At 43.2% G+C, this 20,230-nt stretch overlaps 1 protein-coding gene across 1 annotated transcript; it reads right to left on the bottom strand.

The window, feature by feature from the left end:
- Positions 1 to 312: 312 nt before the first annotated feature.
- FRZB (frizzled related protein) lies at positions 313 to 19,315 on the bottom strand (the record flags this gene model as incomplete). The annotated part of the gene is made up of 6 exons (XM_082284831.1): positions 313 to 438; positions 2,397 to 2,460; positions 2,687 to 2,891; positions 4,864 to 4,929; positions 9,198 to 9,245; positions 18,862 to 19,315. 6 exons carry the CDS (start codon positions 19,313 to 19,315, stop codon positions 328 to 330), a joined length of 948 nt encoding a protein of 315 aa, XP_082140957.1. The 3' UTR covers positions 313 to 327.
- Positions 19,316 to 20,230: the final 915 nt, after the last annotated feature.

Genomic DNA, 20,230 nt, shown 5'->3' with positions numbered 1-20,230 from the left:
CAGATTTCATTCCTGCTTGTATCAGAATTTTCTCCCTAAGAAGATTCAGGAAATAAAAAGGTAAATTGTCTTTCCTCATCTTGTAAGGGCAGTTTTCTACAGTTCTTAGTAACAGGAAAAAAAATACACATTTCCAGAGCTTGCCCATATCCAAAAAGGAAAAGGTGGAAAACAACAAGAGGGAGAATAAAAACTAATAAAAGCTAAAACATTATTTTGTAGTAAACATTAGAATATAACGTGCAATAGTGCAATTTCTCCTTTGCTGCTCCAACAATGAAGTCTTGGTAGACAGTCCCCTGCATGTCACCGTGCAGCATCCCACATCTAACTGCGTGCCTGCCGGGCACTGCTGGGTTTGCCAGGCTTCAGAGGCGAGTCGCTGTGTCCGGACTCTCCCTTCCCCTTTCCAAGGTGGCGGAGTTTCTGATCCCAGCGCTGCAGATTGAAAGGCAAAGAAATTACAAGAGAGATTACAGAGCCACGTGTTCACAAACAGCAGCAAAAGCAGAAAAGCCGTTACTATTTCCACCACGTTACCCTGCATTGGGCTCAAGGGTGGAATGAGAGCTTATTGGGAAAAGTCACTTTAAATAGGGAAACTGTTTCCTGGCTTTCTTGTAGCCTCTGTTGAATGAAGGGTCTGATACAAGGCACAATGGCTTCAGCGCAAGGGGGACTCACCTTCAAAATAAGAAAATTTAAATGAAGCTACTCATGCAGTCTTTGGGGGAAGCAGGATGAAAGAACAGTCAAGTGATTTTTGTTAATTTTTAAAAATTATTATTATTTATTTATTTTTATTTTTGCAGGCAATAGCAACCACAATAAATAAAAAAAAAGACATAATAAATATAATTGGTACAACTGTTGACGCTCTTGGAAAGGAAGACAATGATGACAAGTGGGTGGGGATGTGGCAGGGTCCTCAACACCCCCAGGCTGGGTGCGAGGGCAAAGGCAGCAAGTCACAGATGACAAGGAAACAAGTGAGAAAGTAAGTATGTTCCCCAAAAAAATTCCAACAAATGATGTTACCACCCAAGAACTGAAACTGAGCAGAAGTCAGCCCATGGCAGCAATGTGATATTTCCTCTGTGGCACTGGATTTCCTAGGGTTCTGCCAAATCAAACAACAACTTGAAATAAGATCCCTGTATCTTTTCACTCCTGTAATCTCCACTGATGTAAGAAATGTGCACAGAAAATCTTGCATTTATAAACACAACAGTATTTTCCTGCCAGTGACCCTTACACTGATGAAGAAAGTGCTGAGTGGAAGAGCAGACTGGTTTGCACATGCACAACACCATTATGGCAAATCAATAGCTGAGAAATTGTGTCAAAATAAGAATATTCTGTGTAAAGTGACACTCCTAACAATGTCAAAACCACTGATACTTTGCAGCGCATTGAAACATAAAAAGGCAATCCTTACAGAAATTGGAAGGCATTAGAAAACATTTAAATAAGAAAAAAACAGAATATATTTTCATATAGAGAGTTGGGGTTGCTCAGCCTGGAGAAGGGTTCAGGGAGATCTTAGAGCACCTTCCAGTACCTAAAGGGGCTACAAGATAAATGGAGAAGAACTTTTTACAAGGGCATGTAATGACTTTAAAGTGACAAAGACCAGGCTTAGATTAGATATACTGAAGAAACTCTTGACTGTGAGGGTGCTGAGGCCCTGGCACAGGTTGCCCAGAGAAGCTGTGGCTGCCCCATCCATGGAAGTGTTCAAGGGCAGGCTGGACGGGGCTTGGAGCAACCTGGGCTAGTGGAAGGTGTCCCTGCCCATGGCAGGGGGTGGGACGAGGTGGGCAAACCATTCCATGATTCTATAATACATGGCTTGCATTTGAGCTCACTGCTTCCAATTTGCTGTGACATGACTTCCCTATCAGGCTCCTCCCTCAGCCAAGTCAGGAAGATGACTTTAAAATAGTTGCTAATCCACAAAATTTGGTGAGAGCAGAACTCTATTTAAAGAATATTAAATCTTAAAAGTATAATCCTGACTTAGTCAGAAAAACATTTGTAAAGCCCCCAAGTCTGTTTGTTTTTTTAAATTCATATCACAACCCCAACTAAGCAGGCATGTGTTGTGGAATGCACAGCTTGCCTACAGAGTTAAAGGACTCCTACTCTCTGCTTTTTTGAGACAGAGGTTTTGACTGCCGCTACACTGGGATACTTTGGAATAATTCAATGTATCCCTTTAGTTTACTCAGCATGCAGTTCTAAGTAATACAGCAAATAACACACCAAGTTAGTTTTTGATACATGATATTAATTAACTGGAGGCAGCACATGCATTTTCTTCCCTTATTTTGAAAAGATAGATAGATGTTTTATGGCACCCACAACATATGACTTCTGGTGAGGTATTTTCTTACCTTTATTTTTTTACCAAGACGTTCCTTCCACTTCTCCGCTATGGAGCCTTCCACCAAGAGTAACCTACACAACAGAGACAACCAGTTACTCCATCAAGAGGCTATACAACTCAACACACACAAGACTAAGGTCTCTGTGCCTGTAGAGAGCCTTGCCCTCCCTGAATACCATGAAGGAGATGCACAGACACCCACACCAAGTTTTCCTTCCTTTTGGGTCTGATGTTCAGCTTTATGACAGGGGAACAGTAACAACAAACGTGCTGCAAGGATAGCACAGAAAGAGTTACCTGGAGCGCTCCTCGTCCTCATAGCCCATAATGATGTACTCTTCATTGGCACTGAGTGGTGGGCACAGGCAGGCAGAATTCGTGTGAAGGCTTACAGTATCCTTTGGAATGTTCACTAGGGAAGATTTCAGGATCTCCTTTACTTCCACTACTGCAGTGACATCATGACATTTAGTCTTCACCTCCTTCACTTTAGCCCGAATGACTGGGGAAAAGTCACAAAGAGCATTGTTAGAAGCAGCAGATAATCCAGGTCACCCCCAAGCTGTTCTTGGTGACGTCTGGGTTTAGTCTTTTGCATGGTCCTTTATCAGAAGTTTAGCTGAACTCCTGCAATGTCTCTGCCCCCATCTCTTCCCTTCATTACTTTACCCTCCACCAAGGAGGTCCAGGTATCTCTGTGTGTCTCTTAATGATATGGTCAGGAGCAGGGGTTATATGTACCAGTTGGATTTACATCCTGTTTAAATCAGGCTTTGACTTCCTTCCTTTCTTCTTCACTCTTTCCACGTTAAATATATTAAATCTATTTCTTGTATGCTCTCCTTCTCCCTTGAGCTGTGACTGTTCCCTCTTTGACTACCTGCATTACAGATGACCAAACTTTATTTATCACTCTGAACCTTTCACAAAAATCAAATGTGCATTAAAACTTCTCATATCACTACTTCTGCTGGATGACAGGCCCTTATGTTTTTTACTCTCTCCAGTGACCCAGCACTAATCTGCTCTGCTTTTTATGAACTTCAAATGCTCCTGATCTTGACCCAATGACCTCTCTAATTGTTTCCTCTCTCACCCCTTCTTTTTGCCTTAAGGAGGAAGGGTTGCCTTTCAAAGGGAAAGCTTTTCATTCTCTCATGGTGACCAGTGAACTGATACCACATGCAAATGCAAAGCCAACCCAGAGGTCATGCTCTAGAGAATGCCACATCAATCACAGCCTGCAAACAAGAGTCCCTTTCCACTACAAACAGGAGATACCCCAAATTCCAAATGTCTCCTATATGAAAAAGGTAATATAGAAGAAAGAAAACCATGGACTTACACATCTCCTCACTTCACATACGTTGCCCTTAACAACCATTAACCAGCATGCAGGCACATTAAATGCAGTTGCCAACAAACACTAACTTGTGCATCTAGTATGCACAATTTACCCTAAGTGATCCCCTTTCTCAAAACCTTTTAAGATCTCAAAATAAAACATTGCTTTAGTTTGGAGATATTTCAAATGCATTTTGAAACCTCTTTAATTTCAAAAGCTTGAGAAAATGGGCAGGAGCATGCTCAATGATTCTGCCATGTGCAGTTTCTGCCTAGAGAACAGTCACTCCAATTTTTTTATAAACAAGTCCACCAAAACAACATAAAACTGACTAGTGACCTAAAAAGTGTTTGAATACAGTTATAATTTTTTAGCTTTTAACAGCAACTAATTTTAAAAAAGATTGTCTGACTCTGGTTTTATAAATGTGTAATCCTAATAAATATTATACAATCGCTACCATTTAAATAAATCCTTTAAGTTCACCAAACCTAAGGCTCTTCACCTGATTAATGGGAAAAAGGAAGGGCCCAATTGTTCAGTTCCCATGATATATATTCAGTGGCTTTATCAGCCTAATTTGCTTGAAACAAACAGTATGAAGAAAAATACTAGCCTGGACCTGTGATATGCCTGAAGAGCAGGACACATGCACTTTTACAGGTGTTACTGACAGCATAACACAGCTGGCAAGATGTCCATTGCTGGCTTTGACACACCAGAAGGAAAAGAACCTGTTAGATCTCATGGTGAGCTAGTGGGCATGAAAGCTACTAAAAACATCCCCTTCTGCAAAAGCTGAGTATATTGGAAATCACAGAGGCAGTTCAGGCACAGCAGCCCACAATGTCATTTTTGTTGCATCACTGTTCACACTAGAGAAGTACATGAACACCAAATGCCTGCACTAAAACTGAAATAACTCAACAAAGACTCTCGTACTAACATATTAAGCTAATCCCCTCCATCCTTCTAATTTGAAAATGTTTCTGACTACACCTTCCTCCTGTAATAAGTAACACTGGGCTACCATCAGTAACTGTGACCTTTTTTAGGTTTTTTTAATGAAAACTTTCCCCTTCCTGCAGCCTTAAAAGAAGTTGGGAGCTGGCCATGCAGCTGTTCTTACCATAGTTATAGTTGTTGCGTAGATAGGTCTTCTGGGTAGCTTTTACAGGCTTGCACTTGCAGCGGTCTACAGAAACAGAAAGCTTTGTTTAGAAAGAAAAGAATACGTACTCATTAACAATCTTCCCAAACCCCTGCGGTCACACCTAACAAAAATTTCACTGAATTGACTTGTTTATTACAGTAAAATACTAAAAACCACAGGGCATTCCTGGCCTATTCTACTGGGAGAAGTGGAACTGTGTATGAGACCTTACATGTTCCTAGGAGAAAAACTGACATACTGAAATTTAAAAAAAGCCAAACCCAAACCACAACACAACAACAAAGACACACAGACTTTGAGTCTCAAGTGACAAAATCATCATTTTAAGCCAATTCAAGGTTCAATCTTGGTCACTCCTGTGCTCGCAGGTGCTATAATTCCATCCTTGCAATGCTGTTCTCTCTTCTGTACTAGACTTAAGGAATGCCCTCCTTTCTGTTCCTTTTATCATACAGACAATAATAGAGACACAGCAAATACTATGACAGTACATGACTGAACATTTTTTTGAATACTAGGTATCTCAGGTTAGTTTAGCAAACTTGGATATTCTGGCTAGCAGGCAATTCATAGAATAGTTGGCATTGGAAGGGACCTTTAAAGGTCATGTAGTCCAAACCCCCTGCAAATAAGCAGAGACATCTTCAACTAGATCAGGTTGCTGAGAGGCCCATCCAATTCACCATTAGGAATTGTGTAAATTTTACACAATTTTATTATGACCCAGAAGCCCAAGTTTAATGAAAATAGAGAAATTCTTAGTCCTTGTGGCCATAAGGATAGCCTTCAAAAAACAACACAAATGAGCACTGTCAGAGCAGCATTTCCAAAGGTGCAGATGCTAGACAGCTGGGAACTCTAACAGAGGTAAAAACATTTTCATTAGTGCCCAGGGAGTGCTAACGCTGAAGCTCCCGACCCACATGTTCATTAACACCACTGGTATTTCAGGGCTGGTTGTTCTAATGCAAATATTTACTTATTTTACACTAGTGTCTAAGCGTGGTTTGGTGGAGTAATTTCAAACAGCAGATCCCAGTATTACATATGCATGGCCATCTATTTTAATGCCAACTTATTTCTATACACCATCATTGTAAATATCAATGCATATAAGCTAGTGATTTAGTTAAATCCAACATGAAGAGTGAAAAAGAACTCTTATTTGCTATGTAAGATTCCTGCATATTAAAAAAAAATTTAAAAGATGGAATCATATGGTTACCAACTTCTCAAATCATGATTTATTTTCCATAGGAAGAATTTTTGTAGCTGAAAATACAAAAAAAAATACCCAAAAAGAGGAAAACATTTCAAAAGAAAAGCATATTGTTTCCTTGAACTTCAAACACATCCTCAGGAATCTATATATATATATAGAGAGAGTACTACAGACTTTAACTTTCCTATGAGTTTGTGTTAAAATAAAAAAAGCAGAGAAGGGAAGTGATTTTTGGCTTCCCTTCTGCCTCTGTGAGCTCATGGATACTGTAGAGCAAATTATAGCTGCTGTTATAAGCTGTCTTGAAGCAGAGCATAAAAGATGTTCTCGTATGAGCCATGCTCACACTGGCACCTCAGCATTCAAGTCCAGCAAGTCATACACTATAACATTCTCCTGCTATACAGTACTTTGCACTGTTGCAGGTAAAATAAAATAGGCTAAATTGCAAGACAACACAGTCTCACATTTCCTTCAGTTTTAAGACAGTATTGGCTTACTTTATTAATTTCAGAATATATTTTATTAGTCTAGTTCTATTTCTAAATTACCCTCATGCTTTTTAAATTTACATTTAAAAGAGCTTTACAAAGTGCTGCATTATTCCTAATTACTATTTAGAGATACAGAAACTAACACGAAAGTCATTTGCCAAGGTCAGTTATAAAGTTAGAGCCAGAACCAATTCCTCTCTCCCAGTTCCTGGTACAGTGATTTTCAAAGGAAGGCAAATGCTGACCTTTCCCCAGGGAGCAGGAACACCCACAAAAGGTGGCTATAAAAATGTACTGCATTGCCTGATGCTGAGGGAAAATCCCATCCTACCTGACAGCCTCCTCAGAAGCTGACAGAATTACCAGAAGAGCTCTGGGATCACAACAATGGTATGTCCCAAGCACAGAGACAGGCAGCAGAGGCTCCCACTGGCTTTGACTGAGATCACAGCTAGCCATTAAACATTCAAGTCAATAGAGGACTAACAACTGCTCAAAATCTCTATCTTTGAAAACTTCACTCTGTAAATGCCGTAAGACATGGACTACACAGGAAAATGGTTTTCCCCATGGATTGCTACCAAGGAACGTCTGTGTCATCTTAAATATATGTGCATGCACAATCAAAAACTTTGTTGTAATACTGTCCCGTACAAGCATTCACACCTGGCAAATACTTCCCTGACAAACCAAGGATAAAAAAAACACTAGAAAAATTTTCTAAGACACTGGAGGAGCATGTGATGAAGCAGAAAACAATGTAGTTCACTGCCAATAGAGGTAAAAAAGGTCTCCCAAAAAAACCCCATGCAGACTCAGAGAGAAGGTTTTGCCAGCAGATACTGCCAGGGAAAAATGGTGTCTCAAATAGGGATAATGCAAGAGTACTGTTGCCTGCGACCATGCACAGCAGCACAAGCAATAAGCTGCAGAAACCACAGAGCGGAGAATGGGATTTTTAAAAAATTACATCAGTTTGCTACTTGCAAAACAAACAAAATATCTCTATTTACAATGGCAAAACTACAAATTAACTTTACTGAACATATAAATAAAGCCATTTTGAAGCATGGCCTTTTGAAACAGGGTCCAACTGCGTTTGTCAGTTCAAACAGATGTAGCACATTGAACTGGAAGTCATGTATGTGCAGTAAAAGGCAGTGATATCAGCAGATATTGCACCAGCAATTTTTCTGTGCATCCATACCCTATTTTCCAGTGAGGATTTTTTTAGGTCTGGTTTTGCTTTCAGTCATCGAAAAGCATCACAACAGTAACAATATGACTGAAACTTTCCTCTTCCACTGCCGGGTCACTCACTGGAATTACATGCTTTCTACATGCCTATGGACAGGCAGCAGTAAAGATACGCTTCATAGTTTTGATATAAGGTGACACTGAGAGCATGCAGCTTTGCTTTCATAGTCAAAGTGAAGCTTGTATGCTCTTTGTACAGTCAGTGTCGAGCATGAAATCCCTACTTTCTCAATGCCACACAATTGAAAATGACTTAAAACTATGAAGATACTAACGTAACAAATATCTTTAGCAAGTCTTCCAGACATGGTCCCATGCTCAAGACAATTTAAAGCAAAGCTTGCTTTTGTGAGTTTTTCTAACTATACCTGGGTTTCTAGAGGGTATGCACTGTGATTTAAAGAACATTTCACACCTATACAGCTGCTTTCACATTGGGACCTGCTGATTAAATTTTAAAACTGTATTATAAACTGGGCATTACTAATACCTTTTTGCAATTTGGTCACAAAGCTTAATGCTGAAATTATATATATAGGTATCTAAGGTTAGGTTCAACAACCATGCTTAGGTGTTTACATTATTGAAGTGAACATCAATGCACACTGTAGCTCATCAACACCTCTGCAGAAGGAAAGACGTGGTGGCCAATTTTAGGCTTCCAAGTGTCAATTTTTTGACAAAGACGTAAGAGGTAAACTTCGGATGGAATCATAATAAAATTCAAGGAAATCTACAGTCATTGACTTGCTTGAGCAAAAAATTCGCATTCCTATAATTATTAGTTACCAACCTGGGCTTTGCTTCTTTGCATTGGCAAGTAGTGGTAATGTTCAAGGGGTTTTATTCAGTTTTATTCAGTTCCAGCAAAACCAAAACAGAAATAAAAAACAATAGGGGACCTGCTGGAATAAAACTAGCCTCAGAAGGTCCCACCCTCAATCTCCTCAGGCTAACGCGAGTATTGCCATTATCTACGAAGAGTACTGAATTTAATTTGCGAACTTTAAGGTCAGAATGAACCATTATCTTCACTGGTTTTGCCCAGGGAAAAATCAATTCAATGATTACTCTCTCTGTCCAAGAAAAAAAACTTTCAATAAAATCAGCACAGCCCTCTTTCTTTGATGGACATTTTGAGGCTGACCAGCCCCAAATCCCACCTGCCCATGGAATGCAAAAGCACAATCTACAGTATTCTTAGTCAAGACAAAGTATTTCAGTATTTATCACTCAGTATCCCTCTTACTTAATCAAATATTTAAAGGATTTGAAAGTCTTCAGCTTATTATACAGTTTTATAAGAATGTACTTACCAATGCCGGCACCTCTACAGTTGCCGTTATTAGAATCCATAGGGAAATCTGGCATGGATTTGTAAAATACGTAAAGAAATGTTAGTATTTTTAATACTGGATTATTTCACTACACATACATTACAATGTTTTCTCTTTGTCTAATATTTAGTACATGGAAACTTAATAACTTCATTAATAAACAGTTTGCAATGTTTTAGAGGTCAATCCAGTAAAGTTGACACAATTTCTTACCCAAATTTCACCTGAATCCAGCATATCATGTTAAATGCTGAAGCATACTAAATATCCCATTTCCATTGCTACAGACTGGCAGGTTTCAGACAAGGATTGACATTTATGTAATGAATTTTGATCACCTACAAAAAACACATGTAATGTTTGCATTTAATTAGATAATGAAGGAGAAATTACTTTTGGGGTTTTTTTTGGTTACTGAGGAAATCAAATCAACCAACCATAATTATACTGTTGTAGGAAATGCCAAAATAAATGTTTCAGACCTTCCCCTCAGTTTAAAAACACACTGAATTGGGAGAGAGGCAGGACACTTTATTAGAATGGCACATCAAACAGAAAAACAAATGAGCTTTCAAAGAAAAAGCCCTTCTGTAATTTTGCATGCTTAGTCATTTATGCTGCTTTTCCAATTCTGGAATCTAGTATCCTACAATCATCTTTTGTAGATCTTTACATAATCATGGAGGCAACACCGCTGCCTTTACAATGTAGGACAAATGTAACAAAAGCTCCTCTCTTGCAGCGTGAGCTGTAAGACAGCCCGGAACACTCATCGTACTCAGTATTCGTGACAGCTTTAGATGTGTGGATTACATTTGAAGGGATGGGATCATTATTTAATCACAAATTCTGTAAATACATTCTCTAAAATACCTGTTTACGAGAAAAATAATATTACTCAGATAACCTTCTAATTTTGCTCGTTTAAAAAAAAATGTAAAATCTCCACCTTAATGAATGCTTATATTACTCATAGCAACATGAAACTTCATTTACATAAATGAGGATGGAGCTAAATCAGTCAGGGCAAGAGTAAAACTGAAAAACAACTAATTCCCTCACATAATAATTAACTTTAAAAAAAAATGTGAGACTTCAGGACTAATTTTTCTAACCAACATGAAGAGCAAAGGGTATAGAAAATAGCATTGAAAGATTGAACAGATGCTCTTTTATATTCAGTATCCTGTAGTTAATAAAATATCTGTTGGGGTTTTAGTTTAGTCCTAGTTTTTTTTTCTGTTAAAGGAATTTTTTTCCATATGCATGTTGCTAGGGGACAAATGGCTGTACGTAAGGAAGACAAAAGAGCTGCCCATTGGGGGTGGGGTGGGCCTGGCTACTCCTTTGTTTCACCTGGGTGTGGGTTCAGTTTGCTCTCGGTGTCCGGAGAGAGAAGCTGCAGAGAAAAGAGCTGCTGGTTCCTTTTTTCGGCCGTTTTTCTTTCTGCTGGAAACAACACTGGGATCCCAAAGCCGCTTTCCCTGCCCTGCTGGAGGCCGGGCTGTGGCCGCCCTGCCCCGCTGCTGCTTCGAGCTTTTGCTATGCTGTAGCCGTGCTCACCCTGCCTGCCTGGACCTCCGGGGGGTTCCCCATTTGGATACATCTCGTCTGTCCTCCAGGATTTGTGCTCATCCCTGCCGCTCCAGCCTGCCGCTCCAGCCCCGCCGTTCCAGCCTGCTGTTCCCGAGAGCCCGGGATCGGCTGCCCAGCGGCTTGTGAAGCCTTTGTTCCATCCCTCCCGGGATCCCAGGGCACCAGTGCCGCGTGCTCCCCGAGCTCGCTCCGGAGCGCCCCCTGCAGCCGCGGGGGAACCATCGCACCTGCCCTGCTCACCGGGAGCCGCCAGCGCCCCTGCCGGCTGCGAGCGGAACTGCACCCGAGGGGAAAGGGCCCGACAGCCGAGAAGGCTGGCACTGGGTTTGTGATTGTTTGCTGTTACTGCCATAGTTACTGTTGTTTTGTTTGACTGGTTATATATATATATATATATATATATATATATATATATATATATACATATATATATATAAAAGTAAAGAACTGTTATTCCTATTTCCCACACCTTTGCCTAAAGGCCCTTGATTTCAAAATTATAATAACTCAGAGGGAAAGGGGTTACATCTGCCATTTCAAGGGAGGCTTCTGCCTTCCTTAGCAGACACCTGTCTTTCAAAACCAAGGCAATATCACATCCATTTTCTTGCAAAGAAAGTTTCAAACTACTACAGGATCTCAGTTTATAGAAGAAACCAAACATTTTTATGGAGCCAATCTGGTGTTTGCTTATCAGGTGCTTCCATAGAACCTCCAAATCTTCACCATGCTGCCTTGTAACAAGTCCAACTATACAAGCTGATTCTTACTTACATGTTTGATTTTGGTTATTCACCTGAGTTATTCTCAATGCATTAAGAATGCATTTTATATTGTATCAAACACGTTCCAGTATTCCAGGACATGATAAAAGAGGAACTAAAATGACTTCACTCTTGCAAATGGTAAGAAAAAGATAACCACACTTCTCATTCTTCCTCTCCTGGGGCAGTTATCTATTGTCTTGTTCATTTAGCCAAGCTGTAGCTTTAAATCTACAATTCCTTCTGATGTCTGATGTGATAAAAGCGTAGCGAGCACTCAGGTCTATGGTCTGATAATCCTCCCATCCACTCCAGCTACAGACAAAAGGTCTGCAAAACCCTCCAGCCACCAAGCACAGAGAGGCGGCTATATAGGCCTCTCTGTGTACCTAGGACTGGCCTCAGATGTTCACCATTCTGGGCGTCCGAAACCCCTGCAGAGAAAGCTCTCCAGCTTCACTGCCCCTCTCACACAGCTGCCTTGGCCACATTCTCAGGTTTCCTTGAAGGCTATCTGCATATGCCCAAGCCAACTCCTCTGGTTTTTCATGTGGGCCAGCAAGCTAAAATTCCTACCAAAACAGGTATTTCAGGGATAGTTTGTTCATACCTTCAAAGCACATTCCCCATTCCACCAAAATTGTTAATGGGAGCAGAAAAAAATCTTCATCACAGAGAAGACAAGAGAAGTATCAGATTAAATGCTTACCATCTTCCATCCATGGAAGGAAAAAGAAGCCCTGAAGTGCACTGTCCCTACCTAAACCAAAGACAGATCCCAAGCAGGCATGACTTCATGGTGCTCAAGCAAACCAAGTCCAATTCACATTGAAATTACAACTCAGAATAAACCAGAGTGCAGTAAAGGGTTCACAGACTTTCCTGGACAATGTGGAGTATGACGCTCATGGGTATTGGCTGAGGAACTGTCCTTTGAGCTCACACCAACACAAGGAGGACTGGTGAGCACTTGATATGGCCAGCATAAACCTGGTCCTGCAAACAAGCATGGAACTAACCTGCTTTATGCCAGATGTTTCCATACTCTCTTAGGTACACAACTTATTTTTAACCAAATTACAACACACCACAGCCTCAACCCACCTCCTAATTCTGCACTGCCGGGTCACCTGTCCTACCCCAAACTAGTACTACCCAATGAAGTAGCGGGGTGTGCAGCCGGAGTAATTCAGACACTGTGTGCAAAGCACCCATTAATGGAAGTGACTTGGTTTCTGTGCCTGCACAAAGGCATCAGTGCAGCCTTGTGGTCAGAGCATGGTGCCCATCAGTGAGCAAAGGAAGGGTGAACAGGTACTGATACATCACTTCATAGATCATTTCCTAACTTGCAAGGACTTGGGCCAGGCAAGTATTGACCTTGCCTTGATGCTTATCTTTTCCAATGCACTCATGCCTATTTAGGGGTGACTGGTTTCTACAGAAGGACAGGAGCACGGGCTCCATGGAGGGGACTGGAGACCTCTGCCACTGTATGACACCTCTCAGGAAAGCCTTCTCATTTCTCTGACCCTTTCCCCAGTTAAGATCATACAGTCTGGTCTCTTCTCACCTACCAGAGAGGAGATTGGAAGAGGGTCCAGGCCAGGCCTGCAACCAGCTACTTGTCAGATCTTAAGTGGGTGTGAGCACCCATGAATTCCCAGCCCCTGTCCCTAGCAGCCTGACTCCACCAGGAGACACGCACTGCTGAGACCATCAGCTGTAACGCAGACAGAGAGGGGGGAAAAAAAAGCTATTAAAAAAACCCCAAACAAATGACTTCCTATTGTTCCACTTCTCTTCACGGGCAAACCCTCTGCCAGGTTCTATCTATGCAAAGCAATCTTTTTGAAAGAAATACGTGTCAGTGATGATTAGCAGGATTGCCAAAGAGGGGAATATTATATCCAGAAGCCCAATCCAAGAGTTTCCTATTAAATTTTGTTTAGGAGCAGGGGACAAAATCCAAACAGTTTTTTCCAGTAAGCCATCTCAATTAATTGCTTTTCAGAGGTATTCTATATAAAAAACCACAAAACACTAGCAAGGAGAGCTAAATAAAAGCCATGTACACAGTAAGTGTACAAAATAACAATGCCCGTACCACAGATTTGGATGAGAAGTTTGGAAAAGAGAAACAACTTGGTAATACCTAGTTTTGAGCAAACATATTTCCTATATCACTGTTTAAATAAATAAAAATTTTAAAAGGCAGAGGAAGGCCAAAAATAACACGATCCTGATTGTCATTATGATTAAAGAATGTGGCCCAGCTATTACCAAAGCCACTCCAGGCACCCTGTTCCAAAGAACTAAACCACAGCCAGAGGCTGCTGCTTGGGTACCTTCTTCAGATTGAGACATCTGTGAGTCCCATTAATTAAGAAACCCTTCCACAATGCATGAATTCATTGTCATTTACTTCAGCTCTTAGTACAGCGAGGATCTTTGCTAAGTTGGTAGCAAAAACATGCACAGAAAAGCCAAGTGATAGGAAAATTGATTCTAGTTAACATTTAATACAAAGAACTCAAATTCCAAGTTGTAGAGCAGCCAGCAACATGGCTGCTCCACGTAAAAAATGATTCCTCATAACAGATCCCACCAGGTTTTGATGACATTTAATGGTCCAAGTATTGACTAAATGCTTAGACTGTAAAATCCAGGGGACTCAGCCAAACTGTAGCGAGCGCCAAACACCATTGGTGGTATCTTCATTACTAAGATTTAAATTCTCTTATTTACTGCTCCTGTCCTCTTTCAAGCTTGAAGCTTGTAAAAAATTTATTATCTAACTGAGAAATGAGGCTGCTCCCAAGTTTCGAGCAAAGACCTAAAGAAATCTCAACTTTATAAATGATAACCTGGGTATGACTGCTCATCCTCAGCACAGTCTGTAACACTCCCCCAGCACTGTCATGAACATCGACTGCTCTAAGTAGAGCTAGGCAAAAACTGAGTCACAACAAATTTGATCTGGAGCTTGGAAACCACTGTTTTGGAAATTAAGTTAATAATATGTAAGAAACAAGCATGGGAAATGGCTTGTTCACTTGTCTTTTAAGCCTGTAATGCCAAATTAACATACTGGGTTACTATGAACTCTTGCAGACAGACACAGAGGACTTGGGCAACATGGAGAAATCATGGGTTCATATTTATTTAAGAAAATAGGTGTCCATCATGTGAATAGTCTATAATTTTCTTTAATGTTTAACAGATGGTGTTTTTTTAAAAAAAATTCAAAGTTCTCCTCAGATATTTTATCATAGTTTGGGTGTTACCTACACATGGTTGATACCTTGTGATGTTGCTTCCCTTTTCTCCAACATCTTATTAACAGGCCAATATGACTTCAAGATACTTTCTTATCTAAAGAAGATAAGACAACCTGCTTGATAGATCTGTCTTCCCATACGCACAGTACCAATCACACTGCTCTGGTTTTGTTGTTAGTTCCCTCTTCAAAACAGGAATAAACATTTCACTCGAGACATAAACACTCTGCTAGGCAGTAGCAGCCAAGGACACATGTTGAAGATGCTTTTTCAGTCAGCATCCCAACATCAACACTGGTCACTTATTACCTGTAAAACTAAAGATAGGTCCTGCCTCTGAAATTCTAGATTAGAGACAGTTTTGTCTCTCAGCAGTTCCTGCTGCTTCACAGACCTAAGAAGGTTTGGCAGTGCCGTGCCATGAGGGAAGCAGATAATCTTATAGAATGGAGGAAGAATAAGCATATGCACATGAAGACAAATATATGGAGCAAATGAACAGGACTTCCCAGAGATGTAAGACAGCTTGTACTAATGTCTGCAAGCAGAACCACTTTCATCTCCAAAAGCACAGGACAGGGATGTGGGATAAATGCCATAGGACACTTCAGACATTAGCATGCACTTCTTTGATATCTGAGGTGTTAATGTATTGTCAAGATGCTCTTTCATCCTCCATCCTGGATGATGATTTGTTGGATCTTTCACAAAAAACCAAAATATTCAGCATCACACTCACCTCCAGAACACCTACACCATGCCTGTAGCATCCCTCTGCTTTCTGGCTTTAAAGGAACCCAGATGTTTCCCAAAGAGAATGAAAAATTGAGAAACATACACTTCCCACATGACACTTGTTTCAAGCTGGTCTCTGTAACTTGAGGAACTTAAGACCTCCAAATCAGCACTCCCACTCAGGTTTTGGAGATCAGCACGAGCCCGGGGTGTGAGCACAGCTGTTCCTCTAACTGAGCCCAAAACACAGCACTGTTGTCAGCTTTCTCCATCACAGACACAGTAGCAGCTGCTTCACCCCTTCACCATGTCACTAGCCCCTTGGTCCTGTGACAGGAAGTGTCTAGATCTTTCTCACCACCTGGGCTCAAATGGAAAGATGTCCTAGAAGATGTCTGTGGTGGACTATGCCTCAACAGCTGAAAGTGAACTTCTTACTGGGATTTATAACAGATTTTACCAACCACAGTTCCTCTATAGCAACAGTCACAGGCTACTGGGATGCAGGGAATACAACTGATGGAAATTGGGCTTGTGAACACAGTCCCTGCTCTGACAAGGACAAACACTGACTACATCATCTGCAAGGCTGCTCCCTTATGGAAGGGACTAGATAAATGTAGTAATGTTCACCAGCAATAATGCAGAAACCTCAAGAGGAGAGGAAACAGTAGAACCCTGTTACAGGTAGCAAAAGAATGAAAGCAAAAACAAGATTTCACTACCGAAGAATAGAAAAAGCCCCTTCTACAGCAGAAAGCCATAAAACAATGGATTTATATTTCTGACTGCTCTATTAGATGTAGTTTACAGACAGCAGAAGGGGCTAGAATGCTTAGGAGATAAATGAAAGCAAATACAAGCAGGTATTCTGCATGCTTCTCATCAGGCAGTTGGTTATTCGTGTCTCCTACTTGGCTGCAATCTTTTATTTGGAGAATTGGATTTGAAAGTGTTCACCTTACCTCTTCCTAGAACAGGAATCCTTCCCTCTGCTTTCTAAAAGAACAGTTTTATTCCCTCAAGAAGGATTCTTTCAGTCTGGTGCATAATGCATCAGTTCAAAATATTCAGCCCAGAAATGAGAATGTCATCAGGTTCTCATTCACTGAAAGAGAGTTTTCATGGATCTGGCCCTGGAATCCCTCAAAGAGGTTATTGTACTGCTGAGGTCCTCAGAAATAGGTAACTTGGGGGCTATTTCAGCCAAGCTTCCTCCTTCCAGATTTGAATGTGATTGCTTTCAGATCGCTGCAGACCTGCCAAACCTTGCTCATGTTGGAGCCATTTTTAAGGTAGTTTTGAAAGCACCTCAATGCTGCAGGGAAAGGTGCTTGGTGCTCAAAACCACATCTCCCCAAAACTACCCCAGCAGGACTGCAGCCCTCAGAGAGCAGCAGCTGATGGCAAAAATAGATGATTGCATTCATGGGCTGGGGAAAAAAGTATGAAAAGGCAAGAGGGAAGCAGTTAGAAGTTAGAAATAGCAGTAATGACTGGAGATATCAGGGTATGGAGGTTTCAAGAGGTGCAGAGGGTAAGGGAATGGAGTCAGAGAAGGAGTAGAGTTTGTCTGGCCTGTAAATAAATGGAGATGGAGAGAGCAGCTTACCTGGGAAGGCTGCGCTGGGGGGCACGGTCAGGAAACCGAAGCATGATATTTTGTTAGGAGAAGAAAACAGGAATTACGGTGTTTGGCATTACTGGCAGTGGGATACATAAAGCATTTGATAGTGGGACAGAAGCACAGTCAAATACTGTGCTGAGCACAGCATGAAAAATCCCCCTTTCATCCCCAGGCTATTGCTGCGGGAGGACAGAGAGGTGAGATCTGCTGCCTGTCAAGTGAGCTCCCATAACCCAGCACTGCAGCAGTGGGCACTGAAGGAGCCAGGTAGCAGCACAGCAAGCTTGTGGGGTGCATGGGTGCTGCTCTGCTCTGACCCCTCTGGTCAGCTCTCCCACCCCAGTACTGCTCTCCCACTCCTCTGATGGAGAGGTCTGGCAGAGCCACCATCACTTTAACTTTGCATCAAAGAAAATGGTCGCCTGGTTCCATCAGCAGCAAATACTTTCCTGAAAACATACACGAACCATAGTCACTTTGTAAAAGGTCAGAGCTCACTCGTGATAGCCACCCACTGGCTTGGTTTAATTTCCCGTTCAATAGCTCCTTGAATTCAGTATTTCTGTGGTGCTCAGCTCACCACATTGGAGCAGTGTCCTGCCAACTCCTCCAGCCCAAAGGCAGCTGTGACAAGAGCAGGATCCCTAAACCACAGCAGGTTTGTAGCATGGTGGTGGCCTGAGCAGTCAGCAGTCCTCGTCTGACTGTGCAGAGATGCTCCTGCCTCCGACAGTACTGCTGGGTGGCAGCTGGACACCCAGCACCAGCCATCCTGTGGGATCACAGTGAGCTCAGCTGGTGAAACAGGATGCAGTGAGAAAGTTGAGGGGTTCCAACAGCCCCTCTGAGGCCACAGTGGTCAGACATCATCAGGGCTGTGCTGGAGTTGACTCAGGTGATGGAGGCAGCATTTGGCTCAGTTCAGAGACGTTGGGAACAAAACATAGTGGTAGGCTGCACTTTGCTACGCTCCTCACCTGGCCATAAATCTAGAGCCCAGGGACCTGCTGAGGAACCTGTGCTGTAACCTGTACCTTCAGTGCTAACCACTGAGATGAGCATGTTTTCTCCCCTTCAGGTGTGCATGTACCACCACTGTCATAGGAGGTGTCTGGGGAGACCCCAGCCCCCAGCTCCTGCCTGGGCCTCCTCTGGGCACAGATCTTTCCCCAAAGTCTGTGGAGTGGTGGCCTTGTGTGGGAGGGGAGCAACCTGCTTTGGGAGAGAGCAGCTGGAGATGAGCAGAGAGGAGCAGGAGGGAGCCGGCAGCCTGAGGGCTGCCCCTCACTTTGGTGGCTCTTCCTTCTCTGCCAGCAGCCGCTGCCGATGGATCACCGAAGAGTGGTATGGAAACGTTTCCCGTTCATGTGGAACGAGGGCTGTCGCTCCCACACTCGTAAGCGCTCCCCAGAGCGGTGGCGGGGCTGTCACTTGTCACACACACTCTGTGCCCAACAGCAAAACTTTTCCGGCAGCGATGCGGCTGCTAAAGGCAGAGAAAAAAGAGCAAAAGAGCGAAGGGCAAAGCAAAGAGAATCCGAGAACAGTCGGAGGGGAGGCAGGGCTCCCGGGCTGGCTGGGCTGCCCTCCCCGCCCGCCGCCCATTGTCCCCGTGCCGGTGCCGGTCCCCGCGCACTCACCCGCGCCCTCGGCGGTGACGATGGCCTCGGGGGAGATGCAGACCCCGCGGTCGTAGACCGGCAGCTCGTCGCAGGCCAGGCTGTCGGGCCAGGCGTGGCTGTACCGGACCAGGACCGGCTCGCAGCCGGCGCGGGCGCGCTCGCAGACGGACTTGCAGGGCTTGATGGGCTCGTGCTGGAAGTCGATGGTGCAGATGGGCGCGTACATGGCGCAGAGGAAGAAGAGAAGGTCGGGGCTGCAGTTGGTGCCCAGCAGCCCTTCGAACTGCTCCATGGCCAGCACGGCGTTAGCCTGCGTGCTGTGGTGCAGGTGGTTCGGCATCTTGGTCATGTTCCAGGGCAGCGGCTTGCACAGCGGGATGCGCACCGGCTCGCAGGCCGCCCCCCGCCCCGCCGGCGCCCGCCCCAGCACCAGCAGCCCGGCCAGGGCCAGCACCGGCAACCCCCGCCACATGCCGCCCGCCCCGACGGTAACCGAGGGGCCGAGCGGGCACAGCGCGGCGCGGGGGCGGCTCCGCCCGCCCTGGCTCAGCCCCTCCGCGCTGCCCCCGTCGGGCGCTCGCGGGGTCCCGCCTCTCCGCCCCGCAGCCCGGCCCCGAACAAAGGAGAGCCCCGGGCAGGGGAGGGGGAGCTCTGCTTTCTGGGAAGAACGAGAGAGAAATTTGCCTCGTCCTCGCCGGAAAGCAAGCGAGCGCTTAAATTCTCCCCGAAGTAAAAACCTTACTGTGAACATGAACACGATTTCAGACCAATCTCTCGGAAATACATTCATATATTTTTTAGGAAAGACCTGGGTTTTTTGCACACACTATGCTGGATGCAAATGCTTAAGCAGGAGGTGCACACCAAAAGCACGTCACCTAGACAGTGATGGGTGACCAGTTTTAGAGGAGAGTAGTAATGTTGAGAGGCTTAAAAATGAGGGAGATTCGGCTGAGCAGCTGGAGATGTTTTCTTTTCAGAAGGTTAAAAAAAAAAATTGAAGAGGCCAGATGTTTAAGATACCTTGAAGAGCATTGGCACAATAAAGGGAGTTCTGACTTGATCTGAAAAAAGCACCTTGATGTAATCACAGAATCACAGAACAGTTTGAGCTGGAAAGGACCTTAAAGATCATCTAGTTACAACCCCCTGCTATGGACAGGCACATCTTCCACTAGACCAGGTTGCACAGAGAAAACAAGCTGACATTTATTAGCTGAATAAATTCTTTCCAGTTATAAACATACTGAGCAACTGCTCGATCATGCATTTATTATTTCAGTTTCTGCCACTAAATCAAACCTGTGAGTAGAAACACACCTACCACAAGCCACTGCTCAGAAACCAGACCAAAAACGTGAATGGGCTGTGAAAGCAACCATGGATA

Source organism: Coloeus monedula (genome assembly GCF_965178545.1).
Source record: "Coloeus monedula genome assembly, chromosome: 7".
Taxonomy (NCBI): Eukaryota; Metazoa; Chordata; class Aves; order Passeriformes; family Corvidae; genus Coloeus; species Coloeus monedula.
Note: the sequence above shows the minus strand (reverse complement) of the source record. Positions and strands in the feature narration are given on the sequence as shown.